Source organism: Pteronotus mesoamericanus, unplaced genomic scaffold (genome assembly GCF_021234165.1).
Source record: "Pteronotus mesoamericanus isolate MK-2021 breed Mesoamerican mustached bat unplaced genomic scaffold, CSHL_Meso_final contig_1193, whole genome shotgun sequence".
Classification (NCBI taxonomy): domain Eukaryota; kingdom Metazoa; phylum Chordata; class Mammalia; order Chiroptera; family Mormoopidae; genus Pteronotus; species Pteronotus mesoamericanus.
Genome location: NW_026555039.1, coordinates 311221 through 329939, shown reverse-complemented (window position 1 = coordinate 329939; position 18719 = coordinate 311221). Strand labels below are relative to the sequence as shown.

General features: G+C 63.2%; 1 protein-coding gene across 2 annotated transcripts in view; it reads right to left on the bottom strand.

Moving 5' to 3' along the window:
- The window catches only part of ACOT7 (acyl-CoA thioesterase 7), a 68498-nt gene that overhangs the window by 16170 nt on the left and 33609 nt on the right, over nt 1-18719 (bottom strand). For both annotated transcript variants that reach the window (XM_054583305.1, XM_054583310.1), the window contains exons 4-7: nt 17797-17888; nt 16306-16420; nt 11871-11957; nt 1858-1974 (exon numbers count right to left, since the gene is read on the bottom strand). In XM_054583305.1, coding sequence (XP_054439280.1) covers nt 1858-1974; nt 11871-11957; nt 16306-16420; nt 17797-17888 — 411 coding nt within the window. The remainder of the gene's footprint in view (nt 1-1857; nt 1975-11870; nt 11958-16305; nt 16421-17796; nt 17889-18719) is intronic.

Sequence of the window (18719 nt, the reverse complement as noted above, 5' to 3'; positions counted from 1 at the left end):
ACCCTCAGCGGCTGAGGGAACCCACCCACCGTGGGATGTCTGCCAGGAATCACGCCCTGAAAATGAAGGCCCCTCTCTCTGTGTTTTGGAACAAGAGCAGCTTTTAAAAACGACTGTCTGTGCGAAGCAGATCCCCCCAGCAGCTGCCCCTCGTTGTCCAGGCGGCTAAACCAGTCCCTCAACAAGGCACCCACTGCGACCTGAGCCCACGGTCGCCCTGACAACCAGCCACCCCCTGGGCCGGAGGCAGCCATGCCCTGCCTGGCCTCCTCTTCCTCGAAAGTTAGCTCTGGTCAGGCTGGAGGGAGGGCGCGGGGCCGGGGGTCTACATGGTTCTTCCTTTGCAGCCGAGGCCAGCTTTTCATCTCTGGGAGCTTCCCCGACGGCAAAGCCCAGCTGCCGGCCAAGATGGAGGCGGGAAACTGGACTTTTCTGAGGCGGCGGCTCTCAAATCTCAAAGGGCAAGGGGGCAGCAGGGAACAGGGCAGGCTCGTGGGAAGGCCAGGCGCTTCCCACTGCGGTCTGGACGCCGTGTACGTAACAGGCGGTCACAGGACCCGTTCTAGAAAAGGGGCCCGGGCGTCCTTTCCCGAAGTTCACGCCAGCACCGCACACAACACGGAGGCCGTGGAGGCGGCCCAAGGTGGACAAGGCTCGCCGGTTTGGGCCAGATTCTACAAGGACACCGTAGATGTCACTGTCCCCAGCAAACACCCACAGTAAGGACAGGCCTGCAACGCAGAGGGGGCCAGGGCCACAGACTGTCCTCCCCGAACCTACCAGCACCCCAGTACCACTTCGGTCAGTAAGCCGCACTTGTTCTCCATGACGCCAGGGGGGGGCGGTGACCCTCTACCCTTCTGATTTCGGGGCGGGGGACCCGCCGGGTCCCAGTGGACCGGCCAGGGCCCCGCAGGGTCGGGAGAGGCCTTCGTGGCCCTGGACGCAGCACCGCTCGCTTCTCCAGGCAGGCGGCAGGGAGCGCCGAGCGCTTTCTTCTCCTTCGTCACCTCCCCTGGCCAGGGACCAACCACCCGACAGCTCTTCCCAACAGGCTGCCCCCCAGCGAGGCCCCGCCAGCCAGCCCTGGGCCCGCAGCCCTGGCATCGCCCGAACCCCGCGAGGACCGCTCTCCGGGGCGCAGGGCCTCGCCCCAGGAGGCACAACACGGCAGAAACGGCCTCGTTTCAGGAGGGGACACTCGCTTTACATCCTCAGGGCAGCGGGGACACGAGGCCAGAGAGAGGGGCAGCACGCGCCTGCCACAGAGGCGCACGCACCGTGAGACGCCAGCTCCGTCTCCAGGCCGGGCCCCCAGACTGCACGTGTGCCCGCAAGACGAGCAAAGGCCAGCAGTGCCCGGGGCGGGGGCGCGGGGGGGAACCACAGGCAGGCCCGCCCGTGGAGGGCTGCGTGCGGGCGGGGCTCCTCCGCGCAGACCCCACCGTGGCATGCACCTCTGGCAAGTCCCCCCGCCCCCGAGGAAACACGCACCACGCAATCTGGTGGCGATGGTCCCGGCTGCCGTGAGCCCAGGAGCTCCGCAGCGCTCCGCTCGTTCCGTTCACGGGGCATTTTAAAAGGGGGAGCGTGGGTTGCCCTTGGGCAGGATAAAGGCTGCGGTCACGCTGGGATGGCAGGGGTTACCAGACTGAAAAGCCAGATCAGCGAGCCCTGGGCTTGGGGGACACTTCCCCAGCAGGGCGCACGAGACCCTGGCCTCCCGCAGCTCGCGGGCAGCGGGCAGGCGCACGGGCCCAGGCGGCTCCGGGTGCGAACCGGCAGCAAACGGTGCCAGGGCCCTGCCGCCGCCCGCCAGGATCCGTCCCTTCACTCGGTCAGGCAGAGTTCTGTTACCTTTTCTGATCTTGTCGTGGAAGTTGATGGCGTCCACGGAAGCTGTGACTATGTTGGTCTTGCAGTGACGTGCGGCCACGATCCCAGCCACCTCGTCCATGAGCTTCATGGTGACACCTGTGCCGGGAAGAGGCGGGGGGCGGATCAGACCCGGGGTGAGGGCAAGACTATCTGCTCCCCTGGAAACAAGGCACAGAAAACAAAGCCCCCCAGACACCCGCCGGCGGGGGCGCCACAGTGCGGGGCGGGGCCAGGGACAGCCTGAGCGTTGGAAAACAACCCGGCGGGTCTTCTAGGCCACTAACAAAATTGCAACCTTTTTTCCTAACCTCTGCAGAGATCTAATCCTGTCAGGGAATTTTGTTACGACATCCACTGAGCGGCTGCACCAAGGCCAGATACCAAGTGTCACCAAGAACGCGGAGGAACCACAACTGGGGACTGCGGGTGGGGGGCAGGGGCAGCCGCTTCGGGAGTGGGGGTTTCAGAGGAGGCCACCGCGGAGTCACCGCATGACTCAGCAGTTCCACCCCAAGGTACAAGCCCCAGAGAACTGAGAGCCTGCACACACTTCACGACGGCACCGCTCACATAGCCAGGTGGCGGAAACAACCCAATGTCCATCCGCTGACGAGTGGACAAGGAAGCGTGGCCCCTGTGTGCAATGGGATGTCATTTGGCAAAAAAGAAACAAAGTACTAACAGGCTACAACACAGATGAGCCTTAAAAACATGACGCTGAGTGAAGGAAGCCAGACACAAAGACCAGACACTGTGTAACTTCATGTATGTGAAATGTCCAGGGCAAATCCAGGGACAAATCCAGGGACAGAAAGCAGATCACTGGTTGCCAGGGGCTGGGGTGCAGAGTTCCTCCCTGGGTTATGAAAATATTCCGTAATCGACGGTGTTGACGGCGCTGCCCGACCTCACTCTCACGCACCCCACCCCCGTGCCCGCTCGGGGCGGCCTCTCCCCAGCGCTGAACACAAGGTGCGTGGACAACGCTGGCCCCTCCGGGCGGGGCCCGTCACTGTCCCCGTTTTTCTTTTCTTTCTTTTTTAAAAAATTTTACTTATTTATTTTTAGAGAGAGAAGAAGGAGGAATGAGAGGGAGGGAAACATCAATCGGTTGCCTCTGACACACTCCCAACTGGGGACCGAACCCACAACCCAGGCCTGTGCCCTGACTGGGAATCAAACCAGTGACCTTTTGCTTTGAGGGACGATACCCAACCCACTGAGCCATGCTGGCCAGGGCCATTGTCCCCATTTTTCAAAGTAGGAACCAGAGACACAGAGGGACGTGTCCAAAGACAGAACTCGCTCAGGGTAGAGTGGGGACCAGCCCACAACCCCAGGGCACCGGAGGCCGCAGAGCATAGCGCTGCCTCCCACCCAGGACCGGGGAGACCGAGGCTCCAAGTGGCATCCTAACCGTGGTTTGATTGTGGAAAAGGGAGCTCAAGGTCACGGCGAGAGGGAAAGGTGGCAGCGTGATTAGTGTGTAGCACGGAAGGTCACGGGCCCGGGGCGGCCAGCTCAGGCCACCGGTGTGTCTCCGGCTCGGGGGCTCGCTGGGCAGGAAGGGGGTAAGGAGGTGGGAAGGGAAGGACCAGTGTGAACTGGACTCAATGTCTGGAGTGCAGAAAGCACAGCGAACCCCTTCTCCGCATCCCTGAAAAGCAAAGCTACTGGGAACGGAGGAATAAATGGAAGAAGCCGGAATCAGCTCCAAACTGGGATTTTGCCCTGTTTATCCCAAGTGCTGGCAGAGAGTCCACAGGGGACTTCGCTGTTACTAATAATACTGCAGGAGCCGGAGCGCGTGCCAGCCGCCGGGCCCCGAGCCCAGGGCGGACACGGGGCAGGCCCGGGCAGCTGGGCAGCGCCCGAGGTCAGGGGCCCACTCAGCCCAGTCCAGCACCCGGGCCACCTGCAGCGTGCGTGACAAGTACCGGGTGGGGACACGCCTCACGGTCCCTGTGCCCCTGCCCCACCGTGAGGCGGGAAGACAGCACTCAGGAGCGGGCGCGGAAGGGAGGGCGGGAGGGTCGACCCCAGGACGGCAGGGCCCAGGTGCGGGCGAGTCCAGCGCGGTGACCCGGCGCGGCCAGGGGAGGGCTGCCCATCCAGACCACCGAGGCCCAAAGCCAGGCAACCCAGGCGACCGGTCAGAAATTGGTATTCCACACCGTCTTGCTCTGTCTGTGGGTGACATTTAGAGAGAAGCCCCTCCTGACCCCGGAGCCAGCAAACAAACAGGAGCTGGGGACAGAGGCAGGAGCCGCGCTTCGCTGCAAACCTGACCCAAAGCGCCTGAGTCGCACAGAAGGGCCGGCCCTCATGGACTGAGCTCGGGGACGCCTGTGCAACATCGGGGGTTGGCCCCAGCCACGGGGAGCAGCAGCAGGGGGCAGCAGCTGGGGACGCTGGCACTCACCCTGCAGGGCATGGCCGTCTGGAGAGCACGGGGCTGGCCCGCAGGGCAGGGCCTGGGGGCCCTGGGGGCTCCCCCGTGGACCAGCTCGCCCACCTCCATTCACCGGTACCTCCCGGGGGGCCGTGGCGGGGACAACGGGAAGTGACAGCCTGGTGGGCGTTAGGGCTCACGACACGGAAGACCCCAGCGCTGGCCTTGGACGCGGGCGCCCTGCTCGTGTGGGGTCTGAGGGCAGCCTGGGAATCAGACGCGGCAGCAGGGACCTCTGTCTGAGAAGAGGCCTCGCCAGAAACCTGCCTGTGCTTGGCCGCCCAAGTGCGTGTCACAAACGGCACGCCAGTGTCGCCGCGGTGGACGTGGAGACAGGAGGGCCTCGGAGGTCCCTTGTCCTGCACGTCAGGTGAACCCTGGAGGCTGCTGAGAAGGACGGCACCCGATCTCAACACGCCCCGCGATGCTGGCTCGCGGGTTTCGGGCCCGCTCCTCTCTCCTCTTGGTGAGGACAGCCTGGCGGCGCAGGGCTGGTTCCAGGCACCTCGCTATCGACCCACCGCTGAGGGAAAGGGGACAGTTCAACGGCCTCTGCCGAGCTCAGGTAATCAGGTAATCCACGTAACTTCGTCCCAGCCTGACTGGTTTGTAAAAATGACCATAAAATACAGTATCTCTGACTGTGACACAATACCTACGGTCAATGTGTCGACTGAGAAAAGCAGGTCTTGTTAAGAAAGAAAAGAGCCCAAACACACCTGCCTGGTTTGCACCCGGTTTCCTCCTGCCTTCGCCCACCTGGGCCCTCTGTCTTCCCAGAGGAAGCCCCCAGCCCTCTGACGCTGGGGCTACCACTGAGCTCCCCTTCACTTAAAAAAAAATTTTATTTATTTTTAGAGATAGGGAAATATCCATGTGCGGTTGCCTCTTGGCGCCCCCTACTGGGGACCTGGCCCGCAACCCAGGCAGGTGCCCTGACTGGGAATCGAACCCACGACCCTTCGGTTCGCAGGCCGGCGCTCAGTCCACTGAGCCACACTAGCCAGGGCTCCCCTTCACTTTTTTACATTTTAATTAAAAATATCAAATATCTGCGTTTTCCCCAAAATGCCTCTTTCTAGTTTCCTACGGAACAACCTCGTTGATGTCTTCTCGTTCAGGTACAGCAGCAGGTGCTGCTGGCGACAGGAGGAAGCTTTGCCGAACGGCAGTCCGTCGCGCGGGGGATCCCCAAGACTCGCCACGTAAATGTAACAGCGAAGCTGTAGGACCTGCTCTGCCGGGGGCTGCACTCACTTCAGAATCACGGGAAGGAGGGGGTAAGACTTGCTTGGCCACTCACATACAGGTAAACATCGGGCAGCAAAGATATTTTTGAATCTAAACCTAACTGCTTCCGGGCTTTCGTTTTTGTTTTTTTAAGGTGTCGACACACGTTGACTGGCTTAAAAGCAGAGGCTTCATTTTATGTCCCTGGGCCTGACGGGCTGAGTTTCAAAGCAGCTTCTGAGGCCCAAAGCAGCCGTCAGCAGCTCCGAGCCGTGTGCTGACTGCGCTGTGGGTGGCGATTTGAAATGCCCCCATTTCTATATTTAATTCCAAGTGATGGAGTGTGGGTGCCAGCCTCCTATATTAAGACAACGGTAGTAGGCTCTCGTTTTCACAAGCCCCCCCTTGAGTAATCGCAAGGGGGCACGCGAAGAGCCAGCGGAGCGACAGCCTCTGATCACTGCCTGCCTCCTGCCCCCCAGGTTCAAACGTGCCTGGGGCATCTCTGGGAACTGGGGCCAAGGGCAGGGGAACGTTAAGGTAATTAATAAGGATTATTTCTGGTAATTAAGGCACAGTGCGGCAAAGACGACATGTTTCCACCACCCAGCGTCGAAGGTGGGAGCTCTGGCGGAGGCCCGCGCGCAGTGGAGAGCGGCTCCCATGGGCCGGGAGCACTGCAGACCCGGCTGGGCTTTCTCCCGCCCGCTCTGCGGGAGGCAGCCTGAGGAGCCGCCAGGACGCCTGCCCCCGGCTGTCTGAGAGTCAGCGCTTTCCCTGTGTCGAACAAGGCAGCGGGGAAAGCGGGGCAGGAGAACTCTTGTCCCTAACTGCCACGAGGCAGCGGCGACATGCCGGAACCCCTCCCCAGGCCCGCTTCGGGAGGCGGGGGCTCACCCGGCATCCACACAAGGTCAAGGTCAAGGTCATATCTTTGAAGGCCAAGAACCTCCCCAGTGGGTGTCAGTTTCCTCAAAGGAGACTCGGCCGAAATCTAGGGCGAAGGGCGATGTTTAAGAATCACAGGTTCATCGTGTTGGATAGGAAAGACACTCTCGGGGGCATGGTCACCTGCCATGCGTGTCCCTAACGATCACAGCTAAAGCGGAAGCAAACGGAGTTACTGCAGCACCAAACCAGAAGCCCCAGCACGTTTGTACAGAGGAGGGTGCACATGCTGAGTGGCCAACTGGGCTCTCAAGCAAAATGCTTTGAACCTGCAGGAGGGGGGACCGCTGGCCGGCAGGGCCCGAGCCACACGCCCAGCGGAGGAGGCTGCCGAGAGGGCCAGCGCGGGCAGGAGGGCAGCCGTCCCTGGGAGCGATGTCAGCGGGGTCCTTAGACCGGGGAGCAGAAATCCCGCAGCCGCTGAGGGCGGGCAGGGGGGGCAGGGCTCAGGGCAGTGACTGGACCCCCTGTATCCAAGGGGCCCCTCTGGAAGGACATGAAGCCGTCCTATGGAGCATTCGCTGCAGAGAACGACATTTTCGACAGCAGGGATTCTCAGACAGCGAGAACGGGGCAGCACGCAGCTGGGGGCCTGCAATGCTCCGCGTCAGACCAGCGCCGGCTGCTGCCCGGCCCCACGAGGCCCCATGTCCCTCACGAGTAGGAAAAGTGCCTACGTGTCCCCTTTCTTCCTTCTCCCAACCAAGGGCTGGCCACACTGTCTACACGCCAGAGCGCCGCTGAATGAGGTCGCCAAACTGACAGGGAGAGTCTATGCCCCATTCTGTAGTTTTTGGTGAAGTTAATTCCTCCCGCAAGTGCAAATGCTGCTCCACCCCGCACCCCCCCTCAACCCATGAAACCAAACCACGAGCCGCTGTCGGGAGGCCTTGCCCTGCACCGCGCCTCCCAGGTGTCCTTGTGCCACCTGCCCCCCTCCAGGGCCTGCTCCTTCTTCCTGCTGCCCCTGCCCACAGGCCCTGGCAGAGCTGGCCGGTCCCCTGGCCTGGGCCCCCCGGGCAACCGGCCGTGCCCGTCGTGCTCCGCTCAGGGCGCGTCGCCCCCGGGCCCCGGCACACACTGCTGCGGGCGGTGGCTTACCCGCCGCGTCCCCTCAGGGCCCTAGGCCCTCCTTCCCGCACAGGGACCGCCGTCACTCTTCCCAGCCATTCATTCTGCACAGAGCACAGCTACAAACCCAGACAGAAGGGGACCTGGGGGACCGCAGCCCGCGGAGGGGGAACGGCAGGTGCAAAGCCCGCTGGTCTAAGGGCCCCCGGGGTCCCGGGAACAGAGCGAGAGGGCGGTGGAGGTGACACGGTGCAGGCGGGAGGCACCAGGGAAGCTGTAGTCATGGAGAGCCCAGTGTGGGAAGAAACGGCACAGACGGGAGCTGGGAGCCAGGAGCCGCTGCAGGGCCGCGGGCCGGCCCGCCCTGGCCTGACCCCTGCTCCGGCAGGACCGCGGGACTGCGCACTGTCACCTGCAGGGAGGCCGGGGGGCCGGGTGAGAGGCCATCGCTGTAACGGGCAGACCCGGGGCGACGGGGCAGGTGAGAACCAGGACTCCGGGGTGTGTTGAAGGGAGAGGCCACAGACTTGGCTGATGAGGTGGAGGGTCTGCAGGGGGATCGCTGGGCGGCGCGGGCTCGGGGACCGGAGGCGCTCGCGCCAGGAGCCGCGCTGGGGAGGCGGTCGGCCACGCCCAGGGCGGCCCTGAGGGAGCAGCCGGAGCCACCGACGATGGATCGAGCCCCTGGCCTGAGGCAGGGGGAGCCCCAGTGAGCCATGAGGCGTCAAGACGGGGCCCAGGCACCCAATGCAGGATGGAAGGGCAGCAAAAGCTGGGAGGAGCGACCCCCAGGACTCAGGAAGGAGGTGGGAAGGAGGGGCCGTCACCCACTGGCTTCAGCCACTTCAGAGGCGACGGGGAAAGGAGGGAGCATTTGGAACAGGACGTGGGAGAGGGGACACCCGACGGGCAGGCAGTTGTCCGAGGTGCTGGGCCACAAGGGAGCGGAGGTGCCGGGGCCAGGGCAGGACAGGCCGCGGCTGCCCCTCGGGCGGTGTCTGCCGAGACATCCAGGACGATGGAGCCCCGCGGCCCGCCTGGCCGTCACTGTCCCGTCGTCCTCCACCTCCCCCAGCCCGCAGAGCCGGGGTTCCTGACCGACGGAGCGATACTAGGCTCCCGACAGCTCAGGACAGAAAACCGCTCGCCCTGGGCTCCCACTTTCGGAAGAGACGGCTGTCGGTGCTCGGGCTCAGCGGGCCGTGTGCGGTGGCCCACTGCCCCGATGTGACCCCCGGGCAGGGTGCGGACAGGGTCCAAGCTGGCTGGGCCAGACCCTCCCTGCTCAAGGTTTCGGTGGGGGGGGTGACAGGACACCAGGGGGTCTCAGGGGTGGCTGTCGGCGGTGTCCAGTGCTCTCCACAGGCCGAGGGAGCGGGGTGCGAGGGCGTGGTCCCCGCATTTGCTGAGACAGATGCACGCTCTAGCTGTGCGTTTCGGAGGGCCCAGGACCACTCAGAGCCTCGGGCACGGCAGGGGACGCCACAGCGCCCGCGTCCCTGGGGAAATGCCAGACCAGCCGAGACACATCTCACACACGCTTGTTCGGAGAAACGCCCTGCGCCCTGATGGAGCACAGCTCATTAGCCCCTCTGTTCTGCCGCAGGAGCTCCAGGGCCCGACAGACACACGCTGCCCGGCTGGAGCCGCCCTCCCTCAGGAGCTGCGGCCGCGAGGCTCTGCCAGCCCACCCGGGTGAGAGCGCTGGTGTGGCTGTGGTTTGCCGGGGGGTCTCGGCCGCTTCCCGGCCTGGAACCCTAACGCAGTGACGGGTCGTCCTGCGCCACATGGGGGGCAGCCCCCAGGGAAGGCAGAAGAGGGCGGCGGGAGCCTGGGTCCCCAACACCGCAGAGCTGCCCCATCAGCCCTGGACCTCTGCCACTCCTGTTGAAGCTGCTGCTGACCAGGGCCTCCAGCCCAGCAGCTGAGCCTCTGTCCTGGAGAACACACTGCCTTTCGCAGGAAGCCACGTGAGGACCTGAAAAAGGGCAGGCGGCCCAGGGGAGGCCAAGGCCGTCGCGGGAGAACGGTGCAGAGAGGGCAGGTGCAGGCAGAGCAACCGGGAGGGAGGGCGGAGGCGGGTCTCTCCGGGGAAGCGCTGGCACCCACAACTCCCCGGCAGACGCGGCCGCAGGAGAGGCATCTGCAGAGCCGCTGGGGGAGGCAGTCGTGGCCCCCGAGGGCGGGAACGCGGCAGCAGCAGCGTGGCCCAGCCCGCGGTCCTGGCGCGCCGCCTGGCCCAGCACGGGCAGGGCTCACGAGCAGGTGCCCAGAAACGCCGAACCCGGGCGCCACGAAGCAGCAGCAGCAGCAGCAGCTACGGCTGCGAAGTGGGAGCAGAGGGAGGACGCAGGGCAGCTGTGTTCTGTCTAAAACCATCTGCACCGTCTCCACAGACTACTTTGGTTTAAACAATTTCAAAAAAATGAAGTGGCAAAGAAAAATCTGAGGCTGCTGGGAGTTCAGAAGTGAGCAATTCCTGCTGAGGACGCTGGGCGTCCACCCCAGGCTGAGGCCCGAAGCCTCCCTCTCCCAGGACCTGGCCGCCGCCGCCTGGGCTTGGGGAGCGTGGCCCCTTCCATGGTTGGGCTGGCGGTGAGCAGGGCCAGACCCAGCCCAGGTGGCGCAAGCCGATGGCGGGGGGGGAGGGGGGGGGCACGAGGAGAGCGCCGGGGAGAGGAATCAGAGCAAAGGGCCAGCAGAACGAGAATCTCAGGAACCCACAGGACAAGAACAGGACCTTTAAGAAAATGAGTCAAACTAACACACACAGAAACAAACCCCACCTTTTTACCAAGTTACCAAAAAGGAACGTTTCCTAAGATAGTTAAAACGCAAGCCATAAACACCGCCTTTGAAAACAGAACATACCCGCAAACGACGAGAACGCGTTTCCCTATTGCAGGTGGGTTTTTAAAGTGCTATTCATGGTTACGCGGGCCCCCCACTGACTCCTTTCACTGTCTGCGTCATTTTTGTCACCGGGTCTCCTTCTCCAGGGACGTCACCATGCCCCCTGCGAAGACAGGCCGCTCCCTTCTTTTCTGCCAGTTCCTGTGCCTCCCAATGTTTCTTCTTGTTTAACTGCCGTGGCTAAAACCTCCCCAAAAACGTCATTGGGGCGGGGAGAGCGGGCACCCCGCCTCATTTCTGAGCGAAGGGGCAGACCCCCCAAGCCCCCCACGACGCCCCCCACAACTCCCTGTTCAAGGAGCCCGTCATCCCAGCTCCCGCTGCGTGTTCTCATCAAGGACGGGCGCCCAGGGATTCATAAGGTCTCAATGGCCGCACGCGCCTAAGCGCCCCCGCACACGGGCCTGGGCTGCCCTTCAGGTGTGCAGCCAACCACGGGGAGGAGGGCACGTGGCAAAAGCCGCCCTATGGGCTGGACCCCAGTGCTTTTGGGAGCAGGAAGGAGGACTCTGCCCAGTTCCCGCAGGACCCAGGGAAGCAGAAGCCAAGAGCCAGGCCGAGGTCTGTGTGTGCGTGTGGCGGAGGCGGGGGAGGGGGCGGCGGCGCCAGGGCAGAGGAGGCGCTAGACCTCAGGATCCAGACTATCCACTGTGTGAAAACCACAGAAAACGGGGCACGGAAGCAGTGCACTGAAGCCACACATCCAGCACAAAATTACTGAATAAAAGCCAAATTAGCATACACCTCAGCTCGCTGTGTTCTCCTGCGACTGGCATCTACAGGTTAGTTTAGAGAAGACCTTCATCCAAACGATCTCCCATCCCATTCCTGGCGATAGTACTCCTTCCACAGGAAGCCACGCGGTCAGTTCCAGCACGGTGGCTGCTTCGCCCTTCACTCCTGCTGAATTCCGGCCACCGGGAGAGGTCCCGGGGCTTGTTAAAATTGTTAGGCTTTTCTTTTAAATTGGGGGCACAAAAATCCCTACTAAAATTGGCATTGTACACACTTCTTAAACACACATTAAAATACGGGCCTGTGCCGAACAAAGCAGCTCCGGCTCCCTGAGGGAAGGGCAGGGCCGAGCGGCCCGGCCGCAAGGGCCCCCAAGGGCCCCCACGGCTCTCCCTGCCTGCACCACAGCCTCAGCTCGTGAGGACAGAAGACAGCGCTCAGAGTGAGGACTTCTCCCCAGGGTGGCGTGTGACCCTCTGTTAAAATAGTTGTCCACCTGACTTTCGTGCCCATTTTTAAAAACAGGAGTCAACAGTATTTCATATTCATTCTGCAGCCTCCGAAAGGGTCAACGGTATCCCGCGTTACACACAGGAGCCCGACCCCGGCGAGTGGGAAGAGGGCAGGGGGAGCCGCTCCTTACCTCCGTGCACAAAGCCGTGCAGCGTGCAGTCCGAAGGCCCCACCAAGTGGATCAAGCTGGACTGGCTGTAGCTGACCGTGTTTGGCTCTGCAATTACAAAGGAGACAGGTAAGGCCTGGGGGCAGACCGAGCCCCATGGCAAAACGGTGTGATGAGGCCAACACACCTGGCGTTGCCACGGTCGCCAAGGGCTGACCGTCGGCTTAGATCTGGGATCTCGAAGGAAAACTGCGGTTGCAAAACGGGCTGCAGGCAGCGAAGCAGAAGGCTTTTGAGGATGACCACTCAGTTAGTCATGATGTTACCCCCGGGGGACACCAGTCCCCAGCAGACCCTGCCCCAAACCATGGGCAGCCACTAAACACCTGGGGGCCCTGAGCTCCCAGGGTTTCCAGTGACTCCCTGTTAGGAGAATTCCGTGCGACTTTTACTCCCAGCTTTGTTAACAGGCACCAACAGAGCTTCAGGAATTTTTTGTGCAACCTCCCAGAACTTTCGACTTGTGCTTCCCCACACGCAGTGGCAGGCAGAAAGGCGGAACCGGAGCCGTCGCAGATCCAGCCTCCCTGGACCCACCCCCTCCTGCCCACCCTCAGTCCCTGGCCCCCCAGGGAGGCACAGTACCCAATGGCGCTGCACGGCCTGTCCCCCGGGGCCCAGGCCTCTGCCCTCTTCCCATTCCGAGCAGCGAATCCCTCCCTCGCTTGGTGCTGCAGCTGACCCACCAAGAGGCAGAGCCAAAGCCCAGCCTCCCGCAGGCGGCCTCCCGCCTCAAGCCCAACTCCTGCAGCAGGCGCGGGCAGCCTGTCCAGCAGGGCCTCCAAGCAGACTCCGCACTGACCCCGCTGCGACCCTGCGCCGCACACGCCCCTGCCTTCCCACAGCCTCTGGGGAGTGACAGCACTCACTTGTTTCCTGCCCGGACAGCATCCTCAGAGAGGGCGGCCTGTCCCCACGCCGGCAGTGCCGCGCTGCTGACCCAGCCAGCCCCCTGGGCCACCACTGGGCCATGTCTCGGGTGGAGCAAGGTCCTCCCTACGTTTGGCCAGAGACAGAGAGTCTGCGAGAAGGGAGGCCGCTGAGCACCCCGGGGCTGGTGGCAGAAGGGTGCTCCCTGGGGTCCCCTAAGCATCCACGGCCACCTCAGAGCCGCTGCAGCTCCTCCCCGGGGGATGTGCGCCGTGCGGACGCCGGCGCGGGCAGGAAGCAGGACGGCTGGAGCACAGGTGGGCGAGGCTGTAGGTATTTAATTCCCAAGGCGGGCACTTTCGGGTTGTTCTCCAGCCTCACAGAGCTGACTGACTTGGACTCAAGTCACGAGCTGGCGTGTGAAGTGCCACTTGCTCTGCGGGTCTGTGTGGAGAGGGGAAGCCAGACCACACCCGAGAGCCCTGAGCTGCTCTAGCGCCATTGGGGCCACGGGGGGCTCAGGCTCTGGAGGGGGGGCCTCACTTCCATCCGCACTCAGTTCCCCTCTCGGGGCGGGGGATCTGGCCGCCAGCCTGCTCCCCGCCTTTGCCGGCCCACCGTGCAGACCGCCGGAGGCGGGCCCTGGTGCCACATGCGGTCCCTCGGGCTGCCCCCGGGACTCGGGCGCCTGCAGTGTCATCGAGTCGGGTCGGCAGGCAGGAGCAGAGGGAGAACCCCCTCCCGAGCGGCCACGTCCTGGGGCGTCCTCTCCAGCCTGCCCGTCGGCATGTGGGCCAGGGGAATGGTCCGCGTGCGCCAACAACTCTGTGCCAAGGGGTCGGAGGGGGGCACCAAAGGCTCCCACGAAAGGTGATCCAGGTGTCCCCTGCTGTCCACTGGGACTGCGGTCAGCACAGATGACCTGCAGCCTTGACCTGGCGTGTCCAGGGCAGCCTGCACTGCCTGAAACCACTCTGGGCGCCACGCGCCCTGACTCGCTGCACGGGACAAGGGGCCCCCCATTTCCTGATGTTACCAGGAGCAGAAAAGACGCCGACACCCTTGTGCTACGGGAGAGCGGCTGACAGTCCCGGCTGGTCAGGGCGCACGCAGGGCCATGCCTACGGCCAGCCCCAGGGGCATCAGGCGCCCAGACCCTGCCTGGGAGAGCGGGTGGAGGGACGCAGCTCGAGGAGCCGTGACAGACACCCCAACCGTCAGAGAGCCCCCCGCCAGTGCTGCCGGCCCTGAACGCCCCGATCTCAGGCTGTCCCCCCAGCCTGTCCCCTGGCCCGCGTAGCGACGGGGGCCCGAGGACCAGGGCTCCACCACGTGGCTTTGTGACCCACTGTTAAGAGACAGGAAAGCAACTGTTTTATAGCCTGAGTGGGAACTAAGAGCCTGAAATTTGGCCCGAACTCAGGAACGGCTCCGACAGCTAGGAGATGGGCTTGTGGACAAGGACAGGAGACTTTTAAATTTCAAACAGTGGGAAGCTGCACATGAAGGTCTTTGTTACGTCAAATGGCAACTTATTCAAATGACAAGCAAATTGAAGTAACTGCAATGACCTAGTCAAAAAGACACCGTCACTGTCCTGTAGTAACGTCTTACGGTGTCAAAGAAGCCACGGCTAATAATTTAATATTCCTGGGACGTGAACTGACGAGCTTCTCAGAAGCGAAACACCAACCTTCTGATGGGAAACCACCACAGCCACGCGCCTGCCTCGGCTGTTACCTCGCACGCCACAGGCGGGGGGGCTCCCCGTGGAGGCCCAGATGCGGGAGCCTTCCAGCTCCTTCTCCTCCCGAAGTCACCCTCAAAGCTACCTACCACAGGTGGGGGGCCACGCACCGAGAGGACCCCAATCCCCACCACTGGAAGAGACCCCGGCCCCCTAGACACGCCCACTTTGGACTTCACCGTAAATGCCTACGGAGCCTGCGATGAGGATTCTCGGCAGCTGCCGTGAGCCGTGACCTTGACAAGCGCCCGTGCTTGACCTTGAACCCGCCCCTTCAAGATGATGTCGAGGACCCGAGTCAGGTCCTTGGGCAGCAACACAGGAAGTTCAGCAGGGCCGTAACAAGCAAAAAGCTCCCCTTTGTATGTGTCCAGCTGCGGACACTGAGGCACAGAGAGGCTGAATCCTCACTCAAAAGGTGGAGCGGGGATTCTGACTCCAGAACCTCCTTTCCTCCCTGTCCCCAGCTCCCCCCACCGCTCGCTCCCTCCCCAGGACGAGAGCAGCAGGAGGCTCTCATGGGGCCTGGGCGAGCCCTGAGCCCACCGGCCGGCGGCCAGTGGCCGGTGGGGTGGCAGGCCCCGGCTGATCGCAGGGAGGCAGAGCCCAGTCCCGGCTCAGGGACCAGGGCCGGGCTAACTTGTCACGACCCTGACTACACAGGCCGGGGACCAGGCGGGGAGGTGAACGCTGTTGCAAACCCAAGGGCTGGGGTAAGGCATGGCTGATTTTGTTACAAATGCAATGGCCCCCAAAATGGATGGTCAGCCATGTGGCCAAATAATAGCCACGCATAACCCCGACGCAGTTAAGGCTAGGCAACCGATGGCTGTGGACTGGGGAGTTCCCGGGAACCGTATTTCCACTCGTCAGATGAAGAAAACAGGGAAGGACACTGCGTTTTAAGGAACTCCCCGGCTCGCAGAAGAGACACCGGAAGGATGAGGTCAACCCCACCGGGGTTGCTAGGCAACAGCCACGTCTGGCGGAAATCTGGGTCTGGTTTTAGAAGGAACCAGGGGCTGCAGAAGCAGGGGGACTTTTGGGTGGAGGGGGCAGGAAAGGCCCTGGGGGGTCACCTTGCGGAGCCTGGCAGGGAACAGGGACACCCTGGCAGAAGCCGCTGTCACAAGAGGCAGAGGCATGGGGCTCCCTCTCCAGGATCCTTTCCGCGCACACAAAACGTGCCGCCGTGTGGCGGAGGGGCGGCGCTCGCACTGGTCCTTCCTTGTGCCCCCCGAGACCCTGCCCTGAGGGTGTCTGGCCACCAGGGCTTCTCCGTTCAGGACTGGGGGGCGGGGGCGGGGTGAGGGAAAGGCCTTTCTGGGGGAGAAACATCCTTCGACCTGCTGCTTGGATTGTGGGCAGACATTTGGCTGAAGCCGGACCTCCCTGGACTCGAAGGATGGTGCCCAGAAAGGAAGGCTGTGCGCCCGCGGGGCTTCTTTGCCAAGGAGAAAAGAGCCACCATCACAGTGTCTGTTTTATGTGAGGCAGAGCTCCCGCCACAGGCACGCTCCTGAGCTGTGGGGCGGGGTGGGGGAGCGAACCGAGGCCGGCCTCCGGGACCAGGTGTCCCTCTGGCCAGCAGTGGAGGCCCAGCACGCGGCACGCAGGCCCCCTGGCCAGCGCTCGGCTTGAAGCATGTTCCTACTGGGACCCCCGAGCCCCCTGTGCCCCCAGCTGGCTGTGATACTGGGACGCGGTCTGTGTGGCACAGTAGCCCCGGGGGACACTCACGAACCGGCCACCGACCCCCGCAGGCACCCTGGCTCCTACCTGGGTTCGGGACAGGCTGGACGATGTCCCCGTTCCGCCACTTGGTCTCCATGCGCTCCAGCTTCTGGGCCTCATACCGCCTGCGGCCCTCCTCCTCCTGCTCCTGCCGGGCGTACTGTGGGGGCAGACAGGGGGTCGGCCGGCCTGCCAGGCTCCAGGGCCCTCTCTGTCCCTGGGCCTGCCCTTCTTCCGAGAACACAGAGTGCACGTGAGTAACAGAAACACAGAGAGGGCGAAGCTCTCAGGTAGCCCCCGACCCCTGCCCAAGGCAATGTCCCTCCTGGAATTGTGTGTGTACCCACGTGTATATAAAAGTCCCATCGAGCTGTTTGTGAAGGTGAAAGGTAACAGTGTTCCCCACTCTTGCCATACCAACATCACACATTTTAGGTGACAGATCCGTTCTAAGGGGCATGGAGCTTGCTCCCCGTTCTTTCCCAGGTCACACGACACCATTCTGGCAATTTCAGGGACTCATCATTCCACAGCTGCCCATCTCTTCCTAGGACTCGTTCCTGGACCCAGAACTCAGAGTCCAGGCCGCACGCACAGAGGTCTCCCGAGACAGCAGGTTCCCAGAGGCCCCCCAACCCGCAGCCAGCGGAACGGGCTGCACGTTCTCAAGGAATGTGCAGCCAAAGCTAAGACAGCCCCCCCGAAAGCTCCCCATGCAAAGGTATGTCTGTCAACAGCAAAACAAACTGAGATGGTGATGGAAAAGTGAGACAAACAAACCAACAAAAAGACCGAGAGAAACCAGGGAAAGAGGCTGGACCAGAGCTGTCTGGACACCCACTCGCTCCGGGGCCCGGAGGGGCCGGCGGGGCAGCGGCTGCCCGGGCCGCCCGGCTCTCAGCAGGGAACAGTCACGAACAGAAACCTCCTTTAAATCAAAGTCGGAGGGCTCTCGGGCCTACTGCTCACCCCCGTTACCCCCGGAAGGAAGCAGTGCCCTCCACGCCCGGCCGGGAGGGCTTTTCTAGGGAGGAGGAGGACCTTCCCCCCGGCAGCCACTCAGCCAGTGAATGAGCGGCCATGACGCTTTGGACCCCCGTTTCCTCCCACGGACTCTGTTTGCAACAGCTTCTCTGCACCGCCCCCCTCCCTCTGTAAAAGAGCCTGCCTCTCGTCTGTTCTTGGGACTTGTGGGTGGTTTGCCCTCCGACCTGCAGATTTCAATTCTTTGTTGTTCCTAATAAACCCATTTGCTGGAGAAACGTCTGGCTGTCTGTTCACGACCAACAGACAGGGCTCGCTGCCTGCCTCTTCCCGGGTCAGAGCGACAAAGGGCCCTCCGGGCACGGTGGCCGTGGCGTCTGGGGCAGCACCCCCTCACGTCCTCGCTGGAGTTACCCCTGCGCTGAGACCCCACACAGGGACACCCCTCCCCCGGCCCCCCGCTGCTACTCTCCTGGGACGCCGCCCCCATCACAGGAGTGGCTCCGCGCCGACCACCTGCCCCCAGCGAGCAGTGGAAGGGGGCCCCCTTACCACAACCGGAGGCACCTCCAGGACCTTGTCCACGTTCTTCAGTGACAAGGGCACGTACCACAGGGTGGCCTTATTGGTCAGCTTTTTGGTTCCTTCGGAGAAGAAAAGCACAGGGGTGAAGGCCCAGGGAAAGAGGGCGGGGCACCGGGCACCCGGCGGGGTACCCCGCTGCCTCTGACCCCCCCCAGGGGACCTCCCACAGCGCTGCCGCTCTCCAGAGGCTGCTGGAGAGACTTCCCGTCACCTGGCTGGAGCCCGGGGGGCAGGTGCCCCAGAGCTGCAGGTGTCCCAGCACCGGCCGACGAGGAGGCCCCGCACCTGGAGGCCCCGGAGCCGGGCATGGCCGCCCTCACGGGTGTCAGGACAGAAGGGAAGTTTGGTCGCTAACACACACCAGAAGAACACACTGAGTTCTGTGGGGAGGGGGCAGACCAGCCTGGGGAACACCCGTGTTCGGCCGCCTCCCAGGAAGGCGGGGACAAGCCAGAGGAGAGGGGACAAGGCCAGGGCCATGCCAGGCTGAGCCCAGGTCTCCACCCACAGACGCAGCAGACACTGACGCCGACCTCGAGGACACCCCGCGGAGAAACGCGAGGTCACCGCACTGCCAGATCCGCCCACCCGTCTAATGCTGCGGGGGAGAGTTCCTGCCAGACAGGGCTGGCAAAGCAGCGGCACAGGGCGGTGCGGCTGGGGGCGGGGGCGTCGGTGAGGCTGGGGGGTTGTGGGGGCAGAGCTCGGGCAACCAGCCCTGAGCAGCCCGGGAAGGGCGTGCTGCGGGGTCGCCGTCCGAGCACAGCTGGGCCGTCAGCCATCAAGGGTCATCTTTGCGACCCCAGCACTCTCCCCCTAAAGGTGGGAGGTGCCACCGGGAGACTGGATTCACTGCCTGGCTGACTCAGTCTCCAATCCAGAAGCTTCCA